The following is a 16,575-nucleotide window of genomic DNA, read 5'->3' as shown; positions in this document are numbered from 1 at the left end:
TGAAAAACCAGGCTTGCAAAACTCAGATAAGCAAGTGGTCTTTATTAACAGAGGTGTGCAGTATAACAGTAAAAATGACTCATATCTGGGCTTGATTCAGAGATATACTTGGAGACTCTATCTGTGAAAAGAGGGTGCAAATTGGAATTTACAGCACAGCTTTGCAAATGTACCAATGCATACTCCCAGGTAGCAGGAGAGAAGCCATTGCTTGTGGCAAGAGGTCCACCCAGCTAATTTGCTCTTCTCTACTCACATTCTGTCAATATTGACAAAGGATATGGAGATGGATAGCACGTGGTCCCTTCCCTCAGGGAGCAGTGGAAGCCCAAGTACTTGGCACTTGAGCAAGGGCCATCACTTTTCATCCTCCAGAAAGTGGTGATGTAGGAATGTGTACACCCTTTCACAGCCCAAGGACCAGGGAGCTAAAGTAAGTTACTGGAGGCCATCCAGCCAGTCTGTAGAAACCAGCAGAGAGTTGGGCCTCCCTTGGGGCATCTCTATGTCATTCACTACTGCATTCCCAATGCCTGGCTTTCCAGACCTGGCACAGAACAGGCACTCAAGAAATGCTGAATGAGTGAACTAGTTCTGAGTTTCCCTCTCTAGATGGGGAGTATATACTGGAGAGGGGAAAGGACAGAAAGAAGGACCCATTATTCCTGTGCCCTCTATCCTCCCTCCTGGCCTTAGGAGCAGAAAGGAGATTCCATTCAGACCAGAAGAGATAATGGCTCCTTAGGAAGGTCATGTCTCTTTTGGGGAGTCACGAGTCCCAAAACACAGAATTTTCCCCATGGGAACCCAGGAAACCTCAAAGCCCCCTTTTCTAATGTTCTCAGAATGGAAGGGATAAGGGAAGGGGAACAAAGGGCCCAGCCAAAACAACCACATAAGTCAGTAAAGGGCTGCATAGATCCATGGTCTAGAGAGCCCAGGGTGATCTGATATGATTTTTTGGTACACAAATGTCCTTTATACTACGGTTATTCTCTTGGATACACTGCCCAAACCACTCACAAGAGCCAGTTACTCAATACACCTATATTGAGCACCTGGTCAGTTGTAGGACTGTGATCCCTAGCACAGAAGGAATATGGGTTTTTATACCTATCAGAATAGGCAGGATGGGGACTTAAGTAGGCTAGCTGTAAGAGAAAAGGAAAAGGTGAGTGGTTCAGGTCAGTTTCTATTAGCATTCCCTGGAGGAAAAAAAGAACTTTGGGCATGGTAGATCAAGGAAGGCTTTCTGGAGAAGGTGGTAATTAAGCTGAGCTTCAAAAAATAAGAGAGGATTTGGACCAGGACATTCTTTATCTTCACAGGAGAATTTCCTTTTAGAAGTTACTTTTTTAGGGATGCCTGGGTAGTTCAATGGATGAACATCTGCCTTTGGCTCCTGTCATGATCCTGGAGCCCTGAGATCAAGTCCTGCATTGGGCTCCCTGCAGGGAGCTTGCTTCTCCCTCTGCCTGTGTCTCTGCCTCTTTCTGTGTCTCTCATGAATAAATAAAATCTTTAAAAAAATAAGTTAGTTTTTTAGATCTATGGCCAGTGTTCTTTTACTTTAAAATCTCTTTATTTCAGGACTCTCAGCAGTGGTTCTAAAGACTTATTACCAAGCCAGACCGTGGCATCCCCACTTAGTCACAAAGCAGAGGTCTGTTTGTAGGCTTGCAGGCCAGCTTGTCCTGACCCAGAACTCAGATGCCTGCTGTCTCTACTGAGGGGGGTTTTCCTGCCTTTGGCCATGGACTGAGACAGTTGAGCTGGTGTCTGTGTTTTGGGGATCATGGTTTGGTAGACAGAATTCAGGCTTTGGATTAATAAGGACTATTTCCTAGTTCTGTAAACCTCAGCTTCCTTATCTATAAAGTGGAACTGATGATAATACTGCCCTCTGGGGGTTGTTGAGAGCATTAGAACAGTTAAAGCTGTAAAGGTACACATAGTAGGTGCTCCTGGCGGCAGCTATTGTTATCAGTTGGGTAAACAAGCCACAAGGAGGTTGATGCTGGGGTACCTGGGTGTCTCAGCAGTTGAGCATCTGCCTTTGGCTCGGGTTGTGATCCTGGGGTCCTGGGATCGAGTCCCACATCAGGCTCCCCATAGGAAGCCTGCTTCTCCTTCTGCCTGAGTCTCTGCTTCTATCTGTGTATCTCTTGTGAATAACTAAATAAAATCTTAAAAAAAAAAAAAAAAAAAAGGAGGTTGACTCTTGGTGGGGGGCATGGAGCAGGGCTAGGTCACCCTTCTCTGCTGGCCTCCTGTTAAGCACTGGACAGTAGTGATCCAGTCCCTCTCACTGCTTCGGTACCCTGGCCTACAGCCAGCAGCCTAAAAGGCCAAGGGTAGGAGAGACACTCAGCCAACCCAAGAGGCTGCTTCTGCTGCTGGCTTCCATCCCAGGCTCCAAATGTCTCCATTAAAGTGCTGCCTGAGGACAGCGGACAAAACAAATGACCCTGCTATTCTCACCTTCCCCTGGTCCAAGGCTGCCTGCTTTCAGCCTGTTTGGCTCCCGTGCTCTCTTCTCTCCCCTCCCATGAAGGGACGTTCCTGCTGGCACAGCATGGCACATCTTCAGAAGGTACTGCTCACATTCCTGGGCACTGTCCTCATTGGAAATGAAGTTTCAGCCACTATGTCGCTGCAGCAGAACTCTTGGCCCCTGGGGGGAAAGGTGTGGAGGGTAGAAGGGGGAGATGATGACAGGTAGGGCTGGAAAGAGTGTGTAGGTCAAATTCTGCTGGACCCTGTGGGGGCTTTATCTTGAAATCTATTTTACATCTATAAATCTGGTGATAATAATACCTATTGTTCCAGGTAGTGGAAGAGAGTAAATAAAAGACTTATCCTAATTCCCTTGTCTGCAAAGTGGGGATGAAAACAACACCTGCTGTGCAATGGGTCATGAGGATCAGCTGAATTTAAACATGTAGAGGACTCAGAATCATGCCTGACACATACTGAGTGCTCAGTAATGGGATGAGCACTGGCTGATATGCTATATGTTGGCAAATTGAACTCCAATTAAAAAAATAAATAAAAATAAAGCAGTAAATGTCAATGATAGTTTTTAATAACCCCCAGGTGGTTTTTAATTGGGCTCACTCCCTTTACTCAAAATTCACTCCCTTCTCCTCCCCAGGCCAACACTGACCACTGAACCTAAAATTTCACCATTGCCCCTACATACCCAGGCCATAGGCCCCTTCCCTGCTTTATGTGTTCTCAGATTATCACCACCTCTGTAAACTTTAGTTTTTACTTACCTTGTTTGTTTCATTTACTAGATACCATTATATATAGTTAGCGTTTTCTACTTTTAGCATCCATTGGAATCACCTGGAGTTTGTGAAATCAGATTGCTGGGGCCCACCCAAGTGTTCATGGTTCAATAAGTCTGGGGCAGGGCCGGAGAACTTGCGCCTCTAACAAATTCGTAGGTGATGTTGAAGCTGCTGGTCTCGGACCACACTTTGAAAAACCTTCCCAAAAAGTATCAGATAAGCAGTGTGAAGTGGATGACGTCAGAGGGTGGTTGTGGGTTGTATTTTTTTGTTTGTTTTTTATCCTTTTTATTGTGTCTCTCTTTTTTGGAATTTAAGTTCCACGGGGACAGGGATTTTGTCTGTTTTGTTGATGTGTCCCTAGCCCCGAAAATAGTAGGACCTCAGTCAGTACCCACCTCCCAGCCGCAGGGACACGCACGATGCACGGTGCCCGTTGCCGCCAGGCTGCGCCCACTTGGCCCTGGGGCTCGACTGTGCCGGTGGTCGTGGCAATGACCGTGACCGTGGCCGTGCCTACCGTGCCCATGACTGTGACCGTGACCCATGCCCGTGCCTGTGACCTTGATCGTGACCGTGACCTTGCCCGTGCCCGCGGCCGCGACCTTGCCCGTACCCGCGGCCACGACCTTGACCGTGACCGTGACCGCGGCCGCGACCTTGCCCGTACCCGCGGCCGCGACCTTGCCCGTGACCGCGGCCGCGACCTTGCCTGTGCCCGCGGCCGCGACCTTGCCCGTGCCCGCGGCCGCGACCTTGCCCGCGGCCGTGACCTTGCCCGTGGCCGTGGCCGTGCCCGCAGCCTGCCGTGCCCGGCGCCCGCTGACCGCGCGTGTTTGTGCCTAGATCACCCGGGCGGCCTGCAGAACCACCCGCGGCTCCGGACGCCGCCGCCGCCGCTCCCGCACGCGCACACCCCCAACCAGCACCACGCGGCCTCCATCAACTCCCTGAACCGCGGCAACTTCACCCCGAGGAGCAACCCCAGCCCGGCCCCCACGGACCACTCGCTCTCGGGGGAGCCCCCCGCCGGCGGCGCCCAGGAGCCGGCCCACGCCCAGGACAACTGGCTGCTCAACAGCAACATCCCCCTGGAGACCAGGTGCGGGGCTGGCGGGCGGGGGTGCCGGCGGGCGCAGCCCGGGGGTGGGGGCCCTTCCGGGGGTCCCCACTCCCCGCCCGGGAGGCTGGGGTCGTGGGGTCGGGGCGCGGCTCGGAGAGGCGACCCCGGGCTGCAGGGGAGAGGGGGAGAGGGCGGCGGGAGGGGTGTGCGGCCGGGGGAGCGGGCGCTTGCGAATCAAACAGCCTGGAGGCGGAGGGCCGGCCTGCCGCAGACAAAGGTACGAGCCCTCTGTGCCCCCTCGGTCCCCTCTCCTGGTGTGCAGTGGGGATGCCGCGCCGTGGAGGGGCTCATATAAAAGTACATGAGGCTGAGTGTGTAAAGGCGGCAGAGAGCAGGCCCTTGGTCAGTGTGTGATGGTGCTCCACACCCCCGCCTTTCCCAGCTGTGATTTGCTCACCCCGTGCCTGGCCTCGGGCCGCCGGGCCTGTGGTGGGTGCTCAAGGAACGCTCCCTCTCCCTTCCCCTCACCTCCTACGGACTTACCCCTTTATACCCCAAATCCTATAATCCCCTAGCCTGGGTACATCAACTAACTTTTGTTTGCAAGAGCTTTCATACTTGAGATTTGATGTGATTTTCACAGCTTTATGAAGAAGGTATTTGTGATCTGTGATTCTATTTGGGAGTTTCAGAGTCTGAGCATCAGAGAGGGTCAATGACTAGCTCAGGTCACATGAGCGGTGGTCATGTTGCTAGAATGTGAACTCAGGTTGCTGAGACTCGGGCACGGTGCTGTTTCCCTACACCACAGCACCTTCTCCAGGTCTCTCCTGGCCGGTCCTTCCCACCTCTGCCTCCTTCCAGCCTCACACAGTGCTTCCTGCACTTCAGGGACTTCAGTCAGGGTCTCTCTCTCTCCTCTCTGGTGAACCACTATTTTCCCAAAGTGGAAATGAGTTGTTTCATTTTTTTAAATGGTCATCAAGGCATACAAGCTCACTGGAGAACATGCAGAAAGATCTAAAGACAAAAACTAGGTTCGTGCATGATCCTACCACTGAGAAGCACTGTTGACTCTCGGGGACAATAGCCTTTCCCTACATTCTCTAAATGTGGCTGGCACAGTTAGAACTTCCTCATCTTCCACCGTGTCACTCAAAAGTAGTGGGGAAACCTAGATTTTATGTTCTCAAACTCCTGTTCTTTATCTGTGAAGAGGGCAAAAGTCATCCCACGTTTAAAGAGGTGAAATGAATCTACACGGAAAGTGGACCTACCTGATTCTCTTTGGCACGTCACTATGATCTTTGCACATAGAGCGTGAGAGATCCAGGGAAAGAAAATCAACATCTTTTTTTGGCCATTTTCCTCCTGTAGAATCATTTTTCCAAGAGCAAATTTTTCAGAAATATGGTCCAGCTTGTGCCACTCCTAGTCTCCTAATTAATATTGTCTCTGTTGCCATCCTTTAAAGTCAGGTGTGAGCTGTCCTTCTGTGCCTCCTTTGCTCTCAGAGTGAGGGAGTGGCATAATTGTGTGCCATCCCACCCAGGGTAGCTTAATCAGATCTCCATCATTTCCACTTACGGAATGACTGCACATGGCTGAGAGAAGCCAGCAAATAATTGATGGTTCTGATTCTCTGCATGGAACACAGTAGCCACTCCCTCTGTCTTGGATGTTCATTTTTCTCACTTAGACTCAACGTAGACGGTTCTCTGGGTTTTTCAAGGGGAAGGAAGATAGAGGCCGAGCAGCAGGGGCATTTTCCCGATGGCTTGTATGAGATGCAGAGGTGGTCCTTAGCTGACCTCTCTTGCCTTATCAGCCAGCCAACACCTGCCTTTCTGTCTCCCACATCCATTGCACAGACCACGGACCACATGGAACTTTGTTTTCTTAGTCCTTAGACTTTATCACTCAAGTAATAAATGTGCTATAAAACACTTAGGAAAAAAAGAAAAGAAAATTACTTAATGTCTACCACCAAATGGTAACCGTTGTTAACATGGTGGCATGTGTATGCTCATCTATAATATTTTCTAGAAGTCCATACAGATCTATATACATACCTAATAAGTGTATGTGTATAGAAGTATGTGTATATGTGTATTTATCAGACTTCTAGATGCCTGTCCCTTTCATGCTTCTGTGCCTTTTTACAGAGGCATGAAAGCTCTCGTACAACTGTATCATACAGGACTCTGCTAGAGCTGCCCTCCTTCTCACGTCTTGGTCTTGCAAAGTCCTACTTATTCTTAAAGACCCAGATGAAATGTTTGAGGTAGGCCTCCTCTGTGACCCCAGAGTTCTGTGCATCTAAGGATGGTTTAAAACTGGGAGAGGTGCCTGGTACAATGAATTCTGGACCTTAATACTGACCCTTACTGGTTGATGGCACAAAACCAACAAGGTTTACAAGAGATCAGTGTCACACCTGGCAGATAGAATCACAGGTAATTTTGACCAGCGGGTCAAGGTGAGGAAGACCATAGACTCTGGAGTCGGGGGACCTAAATTCCTGTTTTGGCTTCAGCACCTACTGGCCCAGCAAGTTCATCGACAGCTAAAACCTTGAATTCCCTGTGTAGAGTGGGATAAGAATTCATGCCTCTCAGACTGGGTGGAAGTGAATAAAATATCATATAAAAAACATAAAGCACAGGCATTAAAAGATCTACTTACAATTTAAAAATGATTTCCCATTTTTTTCATACATATCAGCTTCCCCTATCAACCATGTGAAGAAAAAAGTCATGAAAAAATACTAATTGAGCTCCTACTCACCGGAGGAGTTGAGGGGAAATATAGTAGGTTGTACCTTCTCTCAACTTCGGAGAAGGCATTTTGGCCCTGATGTTTTGAGAACAAACATGATGGTCCTTTTGCTGAATCTAGTTGTTCACAGGTTTTAGGGTCAGATGCATCCTGTGCTCACACCCCCACCGCATTGCTCACTAGCTATGGGCCTAGACCTTAAATTTCTTCATCTCTAAAAGGGAGAAAATATTAGTAACTTCCTATTCTGAGTGTCTATTGCTGCATAGAAAATGCCTGTCAGACTTTGCTTAAAAAACCACCAGTTGATTTCACCTCACAGCGAGAAGCCGGTGGGGCTGGTCTCCACGTAGCATCAGCTGGGGTCAGTCGGTGGTGTTAGCTATTAGTGGGACAATTTGAAGGAGCCAGGGTGGCTTGACTCGTGTGCCAGCTCCTTGGAGAAGACGGCTGGGTATCTGGGCTTGGTGGATCTCCACCCTCTACTGTGGTCTCAGGGCCTCCCTGCCCAGTCTTCCCAGCAGGGAGTGGACTTCATACTCAGTGGCTGGGGGCTCCATGGCACTGAGACAGAAGCCACTGATCTCTTCAAGGTTTGGCCTAGAATGGCACAGTGTCACATCTGCCATGGTTCTGTTGGCTGAAGCAGTTGTTGGCCAACCAGCTTCAAGGAGAGGGACAACAGACCCCACTTCTCAAAGGGAGATGCACCCAAGGATTTTTCAGCCACTCCTAAATCACTGCAGTGCCTCCTGAGGCTCTTGGAGCAATTGTATATGATAATGTCTGAAAATGTCTTGGCACACAGTAAGGGATCAACTGCTTACCTACCACGTGGTGCTTGGCATTCAGTACATAGTCACTGAATGCCTACTGTGTGCCCAGCCAGCAATATGTTTAAGAGAACAGACTTGCAGCAGGGCAAGGGCTATGATAGAGGTACACATGGTGAATCCATTGTAATCACCACTGGAATTTCAGTAGGCAACACAGCTTGCCACATGATGGGTGCTGGAAAAATACTAACACCGTTAAATAAATGAATGGTGGAACAAATGAATGAAAAGGCTTGCCTAACATGAGTGCAGCAAAGGGAAGACTTCCCAGTAGGCCTGGTGCTGTGGGACTGACAGTGGACAAGCAAGCAGGAGTCCCCAGATGGAGCTAGGAAGAAGGAAGGGCATGAGGGAGGCCTGGCCTGAGCAAAGACCTAGAGTCCCCCACCCTCCCACCATAAGAGGGGGTTGTCATCAACGGCTATTACCAAGCCCCCTGAGAATGGGGAACCCCCTGATGCCAGAGAAACAGTCACAGGCCCTTCTCTAATTGTCAAACTGAGTCTGTGTTGAGAGTAAAAAATAAATAGCTGAGCAAATAGCATAACGGCCAGCAGAATAACCAGGAGGGGTTTAGATTTTGTGCTGGAGGAAGAGAAAGGCAGACAGGAGGACGAGCAAGAGGGAAGACTTGCCTCACTGCCTCTGGCCCTCTCCAAGGGGAACTGAATCCCCAGAGGGACTTCTTAGAGCTGGGGTCACATGTTGCTTTGAGGCCCGCAGATACATCTGTGGTCCATTTTGATGGGATCTTTGTATTCAGGGTCTGCTAGACCCTGGTCCACTTCTTCATGCTCTGCAGCATCAAATACTTAATTGATTTCATAGGGATTGTCTCATTAATAACCTGTCAGGCTTCTGTCAGATGAAGGGGAAGCCAGAGCACAAGGCTGTCAGACCCCTGCTCTAGCTCATCTGATCCCAGGCCTGGTTTGGAAGCCTGAGACCCGTTTTGTGGTCATGCTTAATTTGGGGAATAGCCCTGCCCATCCCTCAGGGATGGGAGGCCATCCTGGTGGTCTCCACCCCAAGCTTGGTAGAGTTCCCAGAATAGCACACAGTACCTTCTAGTGGGTCAGCCAACTCCTAAGCACTGCAGATAATTAGGATGTCACTTGGTGATTCAGTCACGGGTGTGCAGAAAACACAGCCACTGTCCTATAAGAGACTCATGATCTTATAAGGAAGGCAGACTGTAAATAAATGGGTGAATATGGCACTCTGGATAATGCTGTGCCTTGAGGGGCAGGGGATACTCTGAGCAGAGAGGAGGGTGTGACTCCCTCTGTATGGGGACATCAAGAAACAATCCTACCAAGCACTTACGGGGTCCTTACTGGAGCTCCTAGCGGGAGGCTCATCAGAGACTCAGCACCTAGGGTTTCTCCTGAGGGCTGGTGATACAGGTGCCTCCTGCCTGGCAAAGGCCCAAATTCCAGACTCCTGGAAGGAAAGCAGGTGTTCAGCATAAACCATATTGTTTGTACACACAGTTTACACCTGAGTCAGCTACTCATCAGTTAATGGTGAGAACCCTCCTGAAAACCTCTGGTTCCAGATACCAGCCCAAGGCCAACTTTATAAACAGAACCTTCAAAGGATGACAGTCAGGACTGCTGTGCTAACTGTTCTGCATAGGTAGGTAGTTGTCTCATCATCCCCACTTTAGAGATGAAGAATCTGTAGACAGGGAAGTGAAATAACTTGCCTAAGGAACCACAGCCAGTAAGTGTCAGGGCCAGGATCTGTACCCAGGCCAGCTGGCCCCAGGGTCCATGCACCTAGCCCACTCTCCAGTGCCATCTTCCTGATTATGGAGACTTGGATCCGTAGGACTTTGCAGGTGAGAAAGGAATTCTGGGATGAGGGGCAGCTGTGCAAAGGCACAGAGCTGAGAGAGCTTATCTGGGGAGGTGGTTCAGAGTTGGGGGACGTGGGAACACAGGGGTCTCGTGGAGACGCACATAAAGGAGAGTCAGCAGTGAAGGCCTTGACTTGTAGGGAGAAAGGTTATACTTCTCCTTGTGGGCATGGGGCCCAAGGCAGGGACAGAAGTAGGGGTGAGTCATTGTCAATATTTTTTAAAGATGGGATTATGGAATTGGCCTCTTAGAAGAATCACCATGACCTGGAAGACCTAGTTCCTTTTTTTTTTTTTTGGTTCAAATGCTAGCTCTAGAACTAAGTCTTTATGTGGTCTCAGCCAAATCTCTGACACCCTGAGCCACCTTGAGGGTGTCAGCCACAGAATGTGGGTGTGATGCCTGCCTGTCCTGCTCTACTGAGCAGCTGTCCCAGGGCTTTGTGGGTGAAGCATGGTCTAGGACAGCAGGCTTAGGCCAAGAGGCAAGTTTTCAGCTACTCTCTTCCCAAGGGCTACTTGTTCTGTCCTTGGAAGGCAAGCTCTGCCTGCCGTGGGCTGCAACTGGAAGCCCCAGCTCGGGGCCTTGCCCAAGGCCTTCCCTCAGGCTTAGAGGGGAGCCGGTGCCCTGCCCACTCTAGGAGGAACCATAGGAGCAGTACTGCACTGAGCTGTGCTCCCTCTCCTGAGAGGTGGCTGGGGACAGTGAGGTTGGAGAGATGTGCTTTTGAGTCCCACCCCAACCTTTTGGTTGCTGTATGATCTTGCACAGTCACTCAGCCTACCTGGGCCTCCGTTTCTATATCTGTTAAAATGAGGTAACAGCATCCACCACTGTGAGGGTCGAATGAATCCAGCATCCATTCCCAAGCTCCCAGCCATAGCGAGCTGGAGACCGTGCAGTGAGCTGGTGACCTAAAGAGGCTTCAGCAGCACTGATCCCCATTAGGAAATCCTCATAGCTTTTACTTTTTTTTTTCAGAAGAACTGGAACCTTAGAGTGGGGAGCAGGTGATGGACAGGAATTAAAGCATAGTCTTGAACTAGGAATCTGGACACCTGGGTTTCAGTTTCAGCTCTGCCACTAACTTGCTGTGTGCCTGGAAGCAAGACACTGGTCTCCCTGGGCCTCAATTTCCTTATCAATCAAACAAAGCCAAACTGCCTCAGAACTAAGTTCAGAGGTACAGAAGAGGGGTGTTTAAAGGCAGTAATAGCATTCTGAACTGGCAGTATTTTCAGCAAGTGTCCCACCAGGGTCCTGAGTTAGCGTGCATGTGGAAGCTCTTTCAGGGGATCTCCTACAGCCTGTCGCTCCAGAAACCCTCTCTCGTGTTGCACTGCCCCTTCCCTTGTCCTAAAGGTCTGTGCTTTTTGAAGAGAATGATCTGCTCTCTTTACATCATAGAAGTAAAAATAAAAACCACTCTCGATCCAGATACTGGAAAATCCCACTTTATGTCTTTTTTTTACCTGAATATATTTATTTGTTTCTGATGGGTTTTAAGGTTCACATCTGACTGTCTGAGAGCACAGTCCTAGCTGAGGGATGCAGGCCAGATTCCCGGGTGTACTTGGGAGCGTGCCATGAAGCCAGCTTCAGGGCCCAGCGACGAACTCTCCTTGCCTCTGGGCAGAAACCCTGCTCAGGCTGGGCCATGTGGACTGTGGAAAGTGTGGAGGTTCCCTCCTGAACTACAGATAATGGGGAAAATAATAATAAAACACCTGTGCCTCCCTTAAGGAAACACCAACTGGGTGCTTCTTTTTATACCCCATCATTCACAGTATTCAGCAAATATTTATGGAGTGCCTAATAGTGTGTACCAGGCACTCTCCTAGACGCCGGGCACATGGGCAGAGAATGAGGCAGGTAAGAGTTCTACCCTTATGGAACTGAAATTGGAATAGGGAAAAAACACAAGTGTGTTGTGTGTGTGTGTGTGTGTGTGTGTGTGTATCTAGTCCTATGTGGAAAACTAAAACAGTGCAAGGGGTCAGGGGTAATTAGGAAGAGCAGGATGGGAGCTATTACAGTTAGCCGTGAGAAGGGAAAGAATGGCCCATGTAGATATTTGGGGGAAGGGAATGTAAGCAAATGACAACAAAGGCTTTAGCTGGTTGGAGTAACAGCATGGAGGCCAGTGTGCCTATAACACAGTAAATGAGACTGGAGAGGTAGCAGGGGACCAGATTTCATATGCCTGGGTAAGGACTATGGTTTTATTCTTATGGGACCTTTAGAAGGTTGGGAGCAGAGCAGTGGCACAATCGAGATTATATTTTAGCTTCCATAAGAAGTGATCATCCCAGTTATGGAGTGCTCAGAGAGACAGATTTGCCTGCCTGACAGCCTGGGGCAGAAATGAGGCTCCTCTGAAAGGCTTCCACACCCCTGCAGTTGCCCTGAGACACTGTGGGAGGCCCCGGGGCCATGAACACCAGCACAGCCTGGGTACCAGACAGCTCAGGACTCTCCAAAGGGAGGTTCCCAGCATCATGGCAGCGCTCTGGTTCCAGCTGCCAAAGAGCGTTGCCTCGTACTCTCACTGTCTCCAAGAATGCTAATGAAATGACAAATTGGGAAGGTATTTGCAGCTGCTCCTCATCTCCTCTGCGAGGCTGGCCAGGGGGCAAACCCACAGGCTGGGCAGTAACACAGGGAGAGTAACTCAGGAGCCTGAGCTCTGGGGTCAGACAGTCCAAGGTTCTACTCCAGCTCTGCCTCTTGCTCACTCTGTGTTAGGACTTCTCTGAGCCTTGCTTTGCCAGCATAAAGCAAAGATGATAGTGCTGACTTTGTAAAGTTGTTGTGGGGAATAACATTGACATTAGATCATGCTCACAGTGTTCTAGGAAAATGAATAAGATATGGTGGAGGTAGGGTAGGTTAGCATTAGTACTTCCATAATATTTCTTAATACTAGTACTCATCAAAATATGCACATAAATTAGCATCAGTAATTTTTGTTTAGCCCTTAAAAATTCTTCTGACATTACTCAGTGCGTCCCCCGTCGACTTTGTGCACTTAGTAGCCTCATACCCATTTTACAGATGAAGGAAGTATAAAATTGGAAGAGGTTGAAGTTTTTACACAAATGGGGATCCCTGGGTGGCTCAGTGGTTTAGACCCTGCTTTTGGCCCAGGGCGTGATCCTGGGAATGCGTCCCACATCGGGCTCCCTGCAGGGAGCCTGCTTCTCCCTCTGCCTGTGTCTCTGCCTCTCTCTCTCTGTCTCTTGTGAATAAATAAATAAAATCTTAAAAAAAAAAAAAAAAACAAAGTCACACAGCAAGAATGAGGCAGGACAGGGACTTGAGTTGGGGACCTCTGGTTCTCGAGACCTGGTCCAAGTCGGCAGGAAGGTCTTTCACAGGGCTGGGCCCTAAAATTAGCCCTCTGCAGTTCTGCCCTTCCTTGAGGTGGACACAACAGGCTGCAGGCGCCGGCAGCTTGTTTAAAACGATGCAAGTGAGTGGGCAGCAGTCCTTGAAATTTTCAGAAAACAGGATCCAGCGCACTCAAGTGTGAACCATGGCACTTAGCAGGCATAGTTGAGATCATAAAGGGCAATTGTGTCTGTCCTCGTTCTGCGTTAGAAATAGGTAATGTCACAAAATGCTGCACTGCCCTCGGTGTACTTGGGGGGAGCCAAGCCACCGCCCCTGTTTTCTGCGGGGTGCCATCCTCACCATTCGGTCATCACTGAAGTTCCTGCTCTGCTAAAGGACCGTGATGCTCTAAATATCATCAGCATCAACCTGGGGGCTTGTGAGAAATGCAGATTCTCAGCACGCCTCCCCCCACCTCCTGACTCCGAATCTCTGGGGGTGGGCCTCAGCAAAGCACAGCTCTCCAGATGATTCTGATGCTTATCTGGGTTTGAGGACCACTGCTTGAGCAGACATTGGCCCCAAATGCTTGTCTTTGTTTTTGCTTGGACTCACAAAGTATCTCAGCCGTTGTTTAAACAGATGTACACCGTATCGAGTAGAGAAAGCATAGGCTTTGGAAACAGATAAAACTGAGTTCAAATCCCTGCATTGAACCTCGCTAGCTGGTAACCTTGGCAGATCCTGTTACCTCTCCACATCTCGGTTTCCTCATCTGTAAAATGGGGATATGCCTTCCTTGTGTAGCCTATTTTGAAGATTTGAAATGAATGGATGTAACATGCCTAGCTCAGTGCCTGATACATAATCAGTCTTCATCAGTGAGAGCTGTGATTTGGTGGCCACAACTGCCAGACATTCAGGTTTGTATAGAGAATGCTCCCTCTGGATGCTCCGTGCCAGGCAGACCCCTTGCACATGTGGCTTGCACACAGACCCATCGCCTGGCAGCCATGTCCTGCTGATCTCACGCACAGCTGCACCAGACAGCTACTTTGTGTGTTTCTCTACTATCCCCCCTTCATCGATGCATGACTCATTGCTTCATTCATGTCTCCATGTGTGCGTAGAAACCTAGGCAAGCAGCCATTCCTAGGGACATTGCAGGACAACCTCATTGAGATGGACATTCTCAGCGCCTCCCGCCATGATGGGGCTTACAGTGACGGGTAGGTGACGTTCCCATGGTCCTCCTCTCTGTGTACGCTCTCCCTCTGGCTCCTGCACTTGCATGTGGACCCTGAGATCTTTCCCCTGGGATCTCCTGTGGGAGGTGATGATGCCATGTTGCATGCCCATCCCCAAGTCCATGTTCAACCTGCAAGAGTTTATCCTTGGAATAGCCTATCTGCAGCATATTAACGGCAGCATTGTTAATATGCAGCTCCCAGCATCTCATTGGCTGCCTCTGCCATTCTGAAAGCCATCTCGTAGCAATTTTTATGCAGCACAGGCCCTGTATCGTATGTCTGGTTAGCCCTCAGTATCTATTCCATGACCTGAGGCATCTTGCACCTGAGCAGGTACAAGATTGCTCTAAGATTCCAGAGGAAGCAATGCGACCAGTGCATCCCATTTCCCAGGCTGTGTACAAATTCTCTCAGGGCCATGGTTAAAGGCAAGCCATGAAGAGATTCCTGACACCTAATTTGGCCACAACCATGCGCTTTCACCATGCCATGCTGCCCTAAAGACTGTAGCTAGGCTGTAGGATGCATTTGCCCATCTGTCCTCCCATCCAGCTTTTACCAGGGTTTTGGAAGGCAGCATCTGGCTTCTGAAGGCATTTGCTGTCAATGGTTGCATAACAGCCACTAGGAGACTCAACCATGATGGAACTTAATAGGGGTTTCTTGGTTTCCCACCCCTTCAGAAAGAATGGTATTTCATGCCTCCACCAAGGTACACTGCAAAGTAGGTATTGGAGGGAGAAGAAAAATTTAGGTTCCATGATCTCCAGGGCACAGAACATGATTTTAGATGCTTTCCAAGTTACTACCAATAAAATTTTAGAGGGCAGCTAGTATAATACCCAAGAAACAGCATCTCGGCCCCATCCCTTCTCAGGAGAGAGATCTCCACACCCAGCCTTCTGTCGCATTGGCAACAGCTCCTGCCTTGGCCAGGGTGGTTTGTTCCATGGGTAGGGCTATCCCATCCGTGTTCCGTGGAAGCGTGTGTCTGTGTGCCCTGTTGTGTGTTCTGGTACATGATTCTCCTCTTCTCTGTCCCTCCCGTCTTCTCTGTGGTGACTCTCTCCAGGCTCCTCTGCATGCTTTCTACTGCTGCCTCTGTTCTGAAGGCTGATCTGGGTCTCGGTGAGTCAGCAGACCCTGACACCCCCTGGCTTCTCTCCATCCACAGGCACTTCCTCTTCAAGCCGGGAGGTACCTCACCGCTCTTCTGCACCACAGCACCAGGGTACCCTCTGACGTCGAGCACAGTGTACTCACCCCCGCCCCGGCCCCTGCCCCGTAGCACCTTTGCCCGGCCCGCCTTCAACCTCAAGAAGCCCTCCAAGTACTGTAACTGGAAGTGCGCAGCACTGAGCGCCATCGTCATCTCCGCCACCCTGGTCATCCTGCTGGCGTACTTTGTGGGTAAGCACCTGCCTTGCCCTGGCTTCCCTCAGTCCCCCTTTGCCCCAGGGTGGAGGTAGCAGCCAACATACCTGTGGGTCCTACAACCAACTTGCTGGTGTGACAGTCATGTGTGCTGAGCCATGCAGCCCCAGGGTGCTGGCATACACCCCCCAACCTGTCATGGTCAGCTCTCTGGGACCCTCTTCTCTCTGCACTACAGCAGGAAGGGAGCTTAGCAGCTGCTCTGTCATATTAGATCCCTAGTGTTAGGCATAGCACTCGCTGACTGGCCTTTGAGGGGGTGATCCATGACGTGAGCATCGTAGATGGGAGTCACCACAAATAATAAGATGGAGAAGGTGGACGGCAGGCAGGCCTCTCCTGCTGGTGCCACATAGCTACAGCAAGGAGCAGAAAGGACTTGGGGTACCCTGGGGGTAGAGGGAAACTGGCAAAGATTGGACCTGCTGACTCAACCAGGATAGCATGTCTGAAGGTGAGGGTCGGGCAAGGCGGTCTGAGGAGACTGTGGGGTGGGAGAGCCAAGGTACAGAGTGAAACCCCAGCGAGGACCCAGGGAGACCCCAACTGAGGAGCAGTGGGTACTGGTGAGCAGTGAGAGCTGGCTGTGGGACACACAGAGATCCCCAAGCAGCATCGACTGGCCTTCCTGTCTGACCCTGGGCCACTTCCATGCTAGAGGAAACTCCTGCTGGCCCCTGCTTTGCTGCCATGGGATGCTACCCACTGGGTGCTCTTTGGTGT

At 50.1% G+C, this 16,575-nt stretch overlaps 1 protein-coding gene across 9 annotated transcripts in view; it reads left to right on the top strand.

Annotated features, from left to right (window-relative positions):
* The window catches only part of TENM4 (teneurin transmembrane protein 4), a 733,541-nt gene that overhangs the window by 498,641 nt on the left and 218,325 nt on the right, over positions 1–16,575 (top strand). For all 9 annotated transcript variants that reach the window (XM_055320381.1, XM_055320386.1, XM_055320385.1 and 6 more), the window contains 3 exons: positions 4,143–4,398; positions 14,299–14,397; positions 15,593–15,828. In XM_055320381.1, the coding sequence (XP_055176356.1) occupies positions 4,143–4,398; positions 14,299–14,397; positions 15,593–15,828 (591 nt within the window). The remainder of the gene's footprint in view (positions 1–4,142; positions 4,399–14,298; positions 14,398–15,592; positions 15,829–16,575) is intronic.

Source organism: Nyctereutes procyonoides, unplaced genomic scaffold, assembly GCF_905146905.1.
Source record: "Nyctereutes procyonoides isolate TBG_1078 unplaced genomic scaffold, NYPRO_anot_genome, whole genome shotgun sequence".
NCBI classification, from domain to species: Eukaryota; Metazoa; Chordata; class Mammalia; order Carnivora; family Canidae; genus Nyctereutes; species Nyctereutes procyonoides.
Note: the sequence above shows the minus strand (reverse complement) of the source record. Positions and strands in the feature narration are given on the sequence as shown.